Source organism: Curcuma longa, chromosome 3 (assembly GCF_044706935.1).
Source record: "Curcuma longa cultivar G26 ecotype Majalengka, Jawa Barat chromosome 3, ITB_CL_G26_1.1, whole genome shotgun sequence".
NCBI lineage: Eukaryota > Viridiplantae > Streptophyta > Magnoliopsida > Zingiberales > Zingiberaceae > Curcuma > Curcuma longa.
The window spans coordinates 9251343-9262124 of NC_133863.1; the positions used below are offsets into that span (position 1 = coordinate 9251343).

General features: G+C 40.6%; 2 protein-coding genes across 2 annotated transcripts; one reads left to right on the forward strand and one right to left on the reverse strand.

The window, feature by feature from the left end:
* The first annotated feature begins 2711 nt into the window (after positions 1–2711).
* On the forward strand, positions 2712–7043 carry LOC141824624 (U-box domain-containing protein 33-like). Its single transcript, XM_074711944.1, has 8 exons — positions 2712–2969; positions 3768–3886; positions 4098–4207; positions 4440–4848; positions 4933–5071; positions 5255–5736; positions 5927–6649; positions 6729–7043. Exons 1-8 carry the CDS (start codon positions 2714–2716, stop codon positions 6909–6911), a joined length of 2421 nt encoding a protein of 806 aa, XP_074568045.1. The 5' UTR covers positions 2712–2713; the 3' UTR covers positions 6912–7043.
* A 137-nt stretch (positions 7044–7180) lies between these two features.
* LOC141824677 (heat shock cognate 70 kDa protein 2) lies at positions 7181–10542 on the reverse strand. Its single transcript, XM_074712006.1, has 2 exons — positions 10255–10542; positions 7181–9092 (listed from the first exon to the last, which is right to left on the reverse strand). Exons 1-2 carry the CDS (start codon positions 10466–10468, stop codon positions 7360–7362), a joined length of 1947 nt encoding a protein of 648 aa, XP_074568107.1. The 5' UTR covers positions 10469–10542; the 3' UTR covers positions 7181–7359.
* Between the last annotated feature and the right edge of the window lie 240 nt (positions 10543–10782).

The following is a 10782-nucleotide window of genomic DNA, read 5'->3' on the forward strand; positions in this document are numbered from 1 at the left end:
AGAATGTGATGTACCTGTAATGTACAGCAATTGTATAATATGCTTCTGTGAACTACAAATTTACGATATACATCGTTTAACTCCTTTAGTATCAGTTTAAGACATTTGCTCATTTAATCATGTACCAGAGCTAATCTAACTATTCCCAAATAGCATTTTTTTTTAAAAACATTTCCTTTGTAACTGCACACATCCATCTTATTATCGTTATCACTGTTAACGTTCTTAAATTTATTGATACTCAGATCCATAGTGTAAGTTTGATACTGTGCTTGGCATCCTCACGCCTTGAAGATTACAAAATTGTGCATGAAATGTATCGATCAATATCAAATTTACATAAGAGTTGTTAACTTCATATGCAAACCACATATGCAACTTATCCGATCCCCTTCAAGATTGGTCTAGGAGGCCACATATGCAGTTCAAATGGGGACTTTTTAAGACAATTGTGCTCTTATAAGGAATGAAGATTCACTAAACCCTCCTAGGAAAGGAGCCTAAGTGTGGTATAAGCGGTGATAAGAAAAAGGGTAAATTGCTAAAGCTCAAATATGTGTACTTTTACAGGCTCCCCAAAAGAAAACAAGAACTGATAAACGACAACCATTTGCACAAAGTGAAGTGAGCAGCTCTTTCAAGGTAATTTCAAGATTCTTTGTATGTAGTACATAATGATCATTCGAAGAGTCTACTATACTGAAATTCAACTAAAAGATAAGCAAAAAAATCTCAATTTTGCGATAGACCGAGCAAGGACCATAAGAACTCAATACACAAAAGGAATTAGTCTATACCTGACCTTGTTCATCTACTCTGCATATACCTCTCCCTGAAGGACACCAACATAAGCTCTTGCTCCAAATCTGCCTTTTTCCCATAGTAAACCACACAAATGGCACAAAGGAACAGCATGCCCAACCAAGACAAGAACGGCAAAGCCGACCTGCTCAAAGGGCGAGAATGGAAGACTCGAAGAGGAAGAAATAGTGGTAAACAGAGAAGAGACCAAAGGGACAGCCCTCGGGGAAGCCATTGAGGTGGGTCGGAGGCACGACGGTGAGCCAGGCGACGGCGATCTGCTCAAAGGGGGCGAGGCACGGCCAGGGGAGCAAAGCCCAGCGAAGACCGTAGAGGCCGAGACGGGCCTTCTGGGCCGCAGCCAGCGCGACGGCGAGGACGGCGGCCCACTTGCAGTTGTCATTGTCCACGTTCTTCACGTGACGTTTTTCACGTGTATATTTCTGTGGGACCCACCAAATTTGACGGTTTGTGATAGAGTCAACGTGTCCATTTATCTTTTTTTTCCATTAAGAAGAAGATTCTTTCAATAATTGAAAACAACCCCATCTCTCCCAAGGCCATTAATTTCTAAAACTAGAGATTTCTTTCATTCTACCCCATCATATTTTCTTATATTTCACTTCTCAATCTTTTTTTTAATCCCATAACCCCTAAGGATTTAGATTTAATTAATTAAGTAAAATAATTAATAATAAATAATAGTAATAATAATAATAAGAGATAATTGTGGGCCACCATTGTGTAGGCTCCTGTGCTAAGCCAACAAAACTCATTAAGCATTCAATTAAAATAAAGGTCTTTCTTAATCCACTTTTTAGGAATTAAATAGATTTGATTAAGTTAATGACAAGAGATAAGATGCTAATCTTTCAAAAGCTATAAAGTCAACCTAACTCCACGTCATTAAACACTACAATCATATTAGCAAAGATAAAGCTCGAAAGCATATTAAAATAATTTATCACTAAACCAAACAAATGTTGAAGAATTGAAAAGAATGTAAATTTGTTTCGACTTATGAAACATTGACCAATGTCACCTATCAAATTCAATTATAATTTGTATTGTTTTTTTTCCTAATGCATCCCTTGTAGTTGTAAAATCATCAAAGACACCCTTCAAAGTTTAAAATTAAGAATTAATAATTAGAAATGATGTCACCTACTTACAACTTATTCCTTAATAATAATAATAATTGTGGTAAAATGAATATGATGGTTCTTAGAGAAAATATAACAAGTGACATATGTTCATCACCCTATATTTTATTATCATAGTTTAGCAATTATATTAATAATTAGAAGATATTAGTTATGTATCATTTTGGTAAAATAATAATAATTTTAATAGGTAAAAAAATCAAAAGAGTGCTCTTTATTTTTAAAAAAAATGAGAATAATTGTAACTTTTATTAAAGTATTTTTTATATAAAACTACTTAACTAATTTTATTCATATTGTTAAGTTTAGTAAAAAATTCTATCACATTTTCTTTTATGCTCATTTGATTTTTTTTCAACATAAGACATTATTTTAATGACGATGAAAATAAAGAATACTTTTTAAATTTTTACATATTTTTTAATCTTTCGATGATATTTTGAAAATTTTAAAAACTTTCAAGGGTCTATTCAGAAATCAGGCAAACTTGTTATTAAATAGGGCGGCAGGGAATATGCTCAAAGATTCGCCGAGTTTTTAAGAAAACACACTTTACCGCTGGCCCGAGTCATCTGTGGGACATTCATTGGGTCCCACCGGCGTCATCCAATGGAGACCGCGGGTCGGTGGTGAGGTCGACTGGTACGAGAGCACCTACTCCTCTCCCCATCCAGACGCGTCAGTACAAAGGTCGAGCTCGCTCTCTCTCTCTCTCTCTCTCTCTCTCTTCCCTAGCGCTGCGGGAATCAATGGCGGTGCTGCGCCCGTCGCCGCCGCTGAGCCCGGCGGTGGAGCGGTACAGGTCGGGGCAGGACGCGGCGCTCCGATTCCTTCTCCGCCGCGCGTCGCCAGGGGTCCGGGACGACGGCGGGAAGTTGTATGTGGCGGTGGGCCGGTCGCCGGAGAAGACCCTGAGCTTACTCCGATGGACCTTCCGCCGCTTTGGGTGCCGGGAGATCGGCCTGCTCCATGTTCACCGGCCATCTCCGTTGATCCCCACCCTCTGTTAGTCTCCGCTTCCCCCCTTTCTCCTTGTTCACATCTGTCTGTTCCCTTTTCGAGATTTCAAAACACTGTTTGATTTCTTTTTTAAAAAAATATATTTTTCTTCTTTAATCACTTCTCTCTATCTCTGTACCGTTGTGTCGGGCTCGTTATACCCTACGAATCCTGCCCTACCTTGGAATGGAGCTCAATCATGGTTTGTCTCGATTTGTTCTTGTGATCCGGAAGCAAATGAAAGGATACCCAATGCAAATAAGACTTGGTTAACAATGATAAATAGGATAAAATTCATTTAAATATAGGCTAGGATCGAGCCCGACGGGGTAAGAGGATTCATATGGGATGAAGGCTTCATTGTTATTGTTGATATGTAACTGTTTGTTCTTGAAATGCATATATTTTTGTTGGATGAGATGATAAGATGTTACTTTTGGATTTATTGCAAGCATGTGAAGCAATGGATATATCGGTTTGTCTTCATAAGCATTATGAATTGCTTAGCTGAAGTTTCTTAAATAGGGTTTATTGCTACTGTTGTTGTCATGTGGCCTTCTTTTCATTATTTGCACTCTGTTGTTTCTCTTGGAGTGGATATATTTTTGTTGGATAAGATCATAAGATGTTACCTTTGGATTTATTGCAAGCATGTCGAACAATTATGAATTGCTTTGTTCAAGTTTCTTAAATAGGTTTTATTGTTCAAGTTCAATTGAAACCATGTTGGTTTTCATATTTTGCATGTTTTCCTTTTTTTGCTTTACATTTCTGTGGTTCTGAATTGATTCAATCTAATTTCAGTAGGAAAAATTCCTGTGAGCCAAGCTAATGAGGAGCTGGTGTCTGCATATAGAAGAATCGAGAGGGAAGAGACAAAGAAAATCCTACTAAGCTATCTTAGGTTCTGCCATGAAGAACAGGTACATTTTCCCGTATCTTGTTAACTTTTATAAATGCGATTTTAAAACAGTATTGTCTCTCCTAGTGTAGTTACCTTAGAATTACAGAACCATAGTTCCAGTCTGATACAATGAGTTAGGAATTCCATGCAATGTCTTTGCCATGTTACTGCCTTTTTCACTGTTGGTTAAACACTTGAATAAAGCTAAACTTATGCTTAGCGATATGCAGGTGTATGCGAGAGTTGTGGTGATTGAGACTGATCAACTATGGAATGGAATCGCTGACATAGTATCTCAATATAGCATTAGGAAGCTTGTTATGGGATCAAGTACAGAGAAGTAAGTGCCAGTTTTAATTGTTGGTCTCTGCTTTCCATAGTCCTGGTTTAGATGTTCATGATCAGGCATATGCACAAAAATACTTAAAAAGTGAATGCTTAATGCAGGGTGTGACCGATATAAATGTCGGTATACGTGTTATTCACACCCTATAGAATCTATGTGTATTACTTAGTCAACCAACATGAATTGCCATGTCTGATATCTGGACTTTATGCTGGAATCACTGCAGTTGCTTCAAGTTGAAAGGGAGCTTCAGCAAAACATTTTTTAGTGCAAAGAATGTGCCTCCGTTCTGCGAGATATGGTTTGTAAGTAAAGGTAGACATATCTGGACAAGGGAAGCCAGTGAACTTGCAGACAGCATCGTGCCAACTTGTCATCCAGAGAAAATTTGGTCAAGTCCACAAAGTTGCAACGGTGAGCTACTGCTCGTTTCAGAGCTCACGATGCATAATATTCTCAGTGCTGATCTGCAAGGGATCAAAAGCTTGGAGCAGAATGGATACAGGAACACAGCTGTGATCCCAATTGCTGACTCCAACCTGACTTGTAGCATGAAATTTGACTTACCAGAACCTTGTGATAATTATACGGCTTCATCTTTTGATACAGAGCAGCCAAAAGATATCGACTCCAAGGTAGATGTACAAACACAATTTAGCTTTGTTGCTAGCTTTTCAAAATTCTCAGCAATCATTTTTCAGCTTGATTTTATTTAATAGGATGAGTTAGAGGAGGATGACTTGTATTGTCAGCTCGAGGAAGTAACAATGGAAATTGAAAAATCAAAAAGAGAAGCATTTTTGGAGCTCTCGAAACGGAAAAAACTGGAATATGAAGTTGCAGAAGCTATCAGCACGGTAACTAATGGCACATTTATCTTTCCGTACTATTTGTTCATGGTGAGCTATTGTGTGAAACGTTTGCTTAGTTGAATGCATATGTATCTCTATAAGGTTACGAAGGATAATATTTACCTCGGTCATGTTCATCTTCTAGAAGTTTAACTCCAGTGTTTAAATTTGTTTGATGTTCTGACCAGGTTCGAGACTTATGAAGCTGCACATGAGAATGAAATCCAAATAAGAGAAGAGCTTGAAGGTCTTCTGAAAACTATCAAGCAAGACCGCGAAGAGGTTTTAAGCCAACGGGATGAAGCTTTGCGGGAATTACAATATTCCATGAAAACCATAGACATCCTATATGCTCGTGCAAATGAAATGGCTCTTCTCACTGAGGAAGCTGCCGGGGAGTTGGAGCTCATCGAATCATCAATTGACATTTTCAAGACACGAAGGCCCGAGAACAACCGGCGAGAGGAGAGGCCGCTTATTAATCATGGCAATGGTTGCATTGAGTTTACAAAGGCAGATCTGCAAACTGCCACCTGTGACTTCTCAGAGAGCTTCAAGTTGGGACAAGGGGGATATGGTCGTCTGTATAAGGGTGAAATTAGGAACAAAACTGTGATGATAAAGCAGTTGCATGGCCGTAATGTTCAAGGCGAGGTGGAGTTTCAACAAGAGGTACGCTCTTGGCCAAGAACACATACAAATTTTTCTCGACTTTTAAAATATTTCTTTGCTATAGGATAGTGTGATGAAGAGAGAGATTCAGTTGTTAGGTTTTGCAATTCAATGATCTTATGCAGTGACAACAACATTCTTTTTTAGTATGCTAAATAGCTGATGCAATGTAAGCTTTTATGTGTTGCAGGTCGATGTTCTTGGCAAAATGAGGCATCCACATTTGTTGACTCTCATTGGAATGTGCCCTCAAGCCCTGTCCCTCGTCTACGAATATATGCCGAATGGAACTCTCCAAGATTGCCTCTGCAGCAAAAACACCACGCCGCCGATGACCTGGAGGATCCGAGCTCGCATAGCAGCTGAAATATCCAGTGCACTTCTCTTCTTGCACTCGTCTGAACCTGAAAAAATCGTCCACGGCGATCTGAAACCTGAGAACATCTTTCTCGACGACAACTACACAAGCAAACTTGGCAATTTTGGCCGATGCCAATTTGCGCAGCAGGATGAACATAATAACCCTTTCATATCCCGACACTTGGAACTTTACAGTGCATCATTCTCCTACGATCCAGAGTACCAGATGACTAAAGAGTTGATGGCAAAATCTGATGTGTATTCTTTCGGCATCATCATCCTCCAGTTGCTCACTGGGAAACCAGCGAGGGGATTGGAGAGTGAGGTTCGTCGGGCTCTATTGTCTGGCAACTTGGTGTCGATATTGGATCCAGGAGCTGGAGATTGGCCACTTATTGTGGCAAGAAGGCTTGCTGAGGTCGGCTTGAGATGCCTCAACCCAAATGCTCAAGATCCACCAGAGCTGACACCTGAGCTCGTAAACGATTTAGAGCAACTGCATGTGACAGAGGAAAGACCAGTGCCCTCATTTTTCCTGTGTCCAATCCTTCAGGTAAGATGAAAACAACTTTAATTATTATACATGGATTCTTCCATTGAGCTTACTATATTTAGTTACCATATGCAAATAGGAGATCATGCAAGACCCTCAAGTGGCAGCCGACGGGTTCACCTACGAAGGTAGAGCATTGCGAGAGTGGTTTAGCAGCGGACAAGATACTTCTCCTATGACCAACCTGAAGCTGAAGCACCAAAATCTAATGCCCAACCACGCTCTCCGTTTCGCGATAGAAGATTGGTTGTGTCAGTCTTGAAGTTATACTGGTGGTGGTATTTTAGTTGTACAGATCCATAGTTTGAGATCAGATAGTGAACGAAATTATGAGAGGATATTACTGTATCATATGACCAGTTACTAATTTATTTATTGATTGATTTTTGTTTAATTTGATACTATTTGATTAAATGTAAATTATATGGATGAAACTGGATTTAATAATACAACACGAATTAAAATAGATGACGCCATTTCAGTAACAAGGCAAAAGGAAAGCTGCAGCTGAGGGTGCCGGATCCGGCAAACTTGTTCAAAGAAAAGTACTTAAATTAATAGTAAATGCAAAGATGTTTCGAGAATAAAAAACAGATGCAAATGAGAGTGACAAGATAATTCGAAATAAGTATCGATTTTAATCCTTCCATGAAACTAAATGCGAAAGCAAACTCTAGCAGCAGCGGTCGTCGAAAGAAGGAAGACAAGGCTTAGTCTACCTCCTCAATCTTCGGGCCCGCACCACTTGGTCCAGCCGAAGGGCCATCGTCGTCGACTCCGCCAGCCATGTCAGCCCCAGCACCTTGGTACATGTTAGCAATGATGGGGTTGCAAATGCCCTCCAGCTCCTTCATTTTGTCCTCAAATTCGTCCGCTTCCGCCAACTGGTTGGCGTCGAGCCACTCGATGGCCTTCTCAATCGCATCCTCGATCTTCTTCTTGTCGGCCGCGCCCAGCTTAGATGCGATCTTGTCGTCCTTGATGGTGTTCCTCATGTTGTAGGCGTAGTTCTCGAGTGCATTCTTGGCTTCCACCTTCTTCTTGTGCTCCTCATCCTCGGACTTGTACTTCTCAGCTTCTTGAACCATCTTCTCAATCTCCTCCTTGCTGAGCCTGCCCTTGTCGTTAGTGATGGTGATCTTGTTCTTCTGTCCAGTCGTCTTATCCTCGGCAGAGACATTCAGGATACCATTTGCATCAATATCAAAGCAAACAGTGATCTGGGGAACTCCACGAGGAGCAGGGGGGATTCCTGAGAGCTCAAACTTACCAAGCAGATTGTTATCTCTGGTCCTCGTCCTCTCGCCCTCGTAAACCTGAATCAAGACGCCGGGTTGGTTGTCCGAATAGGTGGAGAAGACCTGCTCTTTCTTCGTTGGGATGGTGGTATTTCGAGGGATTAAGACAGTCATGACACCTCCAGCAGTCTCCAAACCAAGCGAAAGAGGAGTGACATCCAGCAGGAGCAGGTCCTGGACTTTCTCATTACCCTCGCCGCTGAGAATAGCAGCCTGGACAGCAGCACCATAAGCCACGGCTTCATCGGGGTTGATGCTCTTGCAGAGCTCCTTACCATTGAAGAAGTCCTGCAACAACTGCTGCACCTTCGGAATTCTGGTGGATCCGCCAACGAGAACCACATCGTGAACGGTGCTCTTATCCATCTTGGCATCGCGCAAACACTTCTCGACGGGCTCCATACACTTCCTGAAAAGGTCCATGTTGAGCTCCTCAAACCTAGCTCTCGTGATCGTGGAGTAGAAATCAATGCCCTCGTACAAGGAATCGATTTCAATGGTGGTTTGTGCAGTTGAGGAGAGGGTCCTCTTTGCCCTCTCGCAAGCAGTCCTCAACCTCCTAAGCGCCCTGGGGTTTCCACCGATGTCTTTCTTGTTCTTCCTCTTAAACTCTTGGACGAAGTGGTTCACCATGCGATTGTCAAAATCCTCACCTCCGAGATGAGTGTCACCGGCAGTAGCTTTGACTTCGAAGATACCCTCTTCGATTGTGAGAAGAGAGACATCAAAAGTACCACCGCCAAGATCGAAGATGAGAACATTCTTCTCACCCACGCTAGTTGCTTTCTTGTCAAGACCATAAGCAATGGCAGCAGCAGTAGGCTCGTTGATAATCCTCATCACATTGAGACCAGAAATGACACCAGCATCCTTTGTGGCCTGGCGCTGCGAGTCATTGAAGTATGCAGGAACAGTGACAACGGCATTCTTGACGACAGACCCAAGGTAGGCTTCGGCTATTTCTTTCATCTTGATCAAGACCATGGAAGAAATCTCTTCTGCAGAGAATTGCTTTTCCTCTCCCTTATAATTGACCACAATCATGGGCTTGTCACCCGGGCCAGAAACAACTTTGAAAGGCCAGAGCTTGACGTCACTCTGAACAGAAGTGTCAGTGAAGCGCCTTCCAATCAAACGCTTGGCATCTAGATAGGAAAATACAAGACTAAGAAACCAGCCAATAGATATTATACTAGACAATATAGTTCAACAAAAAATAGAAAAAACTTGCAAGAAAAAAAAAAGAGCCTTAATAACGAGTAAAATCACAAATAGAAGGAAAATGACAATTTTAAATCTGCACCAATAGAACAATAAAACATACCAATCAACATTAGGAAGCCAGGAAATCCCCTCAACGTTATGTACTAAACATATACAAATCATTGAACAAATCAGAACTACATCACGCTAGATTAACAGTCAACCAGAAAAGATAACCATGACAAAACTAAATAACACTAAAATCAAACAGCACAGGTAATACATTTATTACAAGTAGCAATTAGCATTACTCCTTTAAATCATGATAATTCTAAACATGCTATTACCTCTAGGCGTGGGTTGCAATTCTTTCAAGAAATATGCAATGCGAGCCACTAAACTTCCATATCTGAACATAAAGTTCTATGCCCCGCTGATTATAAACATATTTAATTATTAAATGGGACTCATTAAGTTTAGGCCAAAACTTTCTAACACTTTGGGATGGAACATAAATTAATATAAGGACAAGATCATAACAAAAATGTGACATCTAAATCTAATAGTTGTAAATCACTACACACACACACATACACAAACACCTCGATAGGACCAATCATATATCAGAAAAATAACAGGATCAAATCAACAAACCTTACAGAAAAATATAATCCAGCATGATATAATAGACAACTGTAGTTGATGAGGAAAAAATCTAGTAGACAAAAGTTAAATATAAATAGATATACCCAGATCCAAAACGATGATGCTTCGAGAGCTACAAGTGAATCATAGATCATATGTAAACACATAATAAAAATTTCGAATCTATAAAATAAATACAGATCTATAATAGTAATAACTCGAATATAGATCCATATCACTATCCATAATATCAACATGGATAAAAGATCTTACAGATGCGAAACACACTTCTTCAGATAAACACATAATGACAATCCAGATGTACAAATAAATCCAGATCCATAACAAAAATAGCTCAAATTCGGGACTCATATCGCGGGGTATCAGAAAAAAAAATTTACTACACAAATCAAATGCCCAAAACGAGATGACGATATAGATCCAGAAGAGAATACTCACCGAAGACGGTATTGATGGGGTTCATGGCAACCTGATTCTTGGCAGCATCTCCGATGAGGCGTTCGGAGTCGGTAAAGGCGACATAAGAGGGGGTTGTGCGATTACCCTGGTCGTTGGCAATAATTTCCACCCGATCATGCTGCCACACGCCGACGCAAGAGTAGGTGGTGCCGAGATCGATCCCGATCGCAGGACCTTCTCCCTTTCCAGCCATTACCTTGACAGATCAAAGACGATGAGGTATCAACAAGTGAGAAGAACGAACTCCGCTGCTAGGGTTCGTAAAGTAGAGAGGAGGAGAACGCATGGACGGGAGAGTGGTTATATAGCCTCTCTAGGTTCTAGAATGTTCCGATAGCGTAATGTAAGTCGTCCGATCCGATATGGACGGACGAGATTTGCCCATCATCAGGCGGGAGGAATTGGAGACCGAGTCGTTCGTTCGTTGTTCGTGGGTTGAAAGCTCGATCGGATCCAGCGTGTTTTAAAAATATTATTATTATTATTATTATTATCCCTTTAATTATT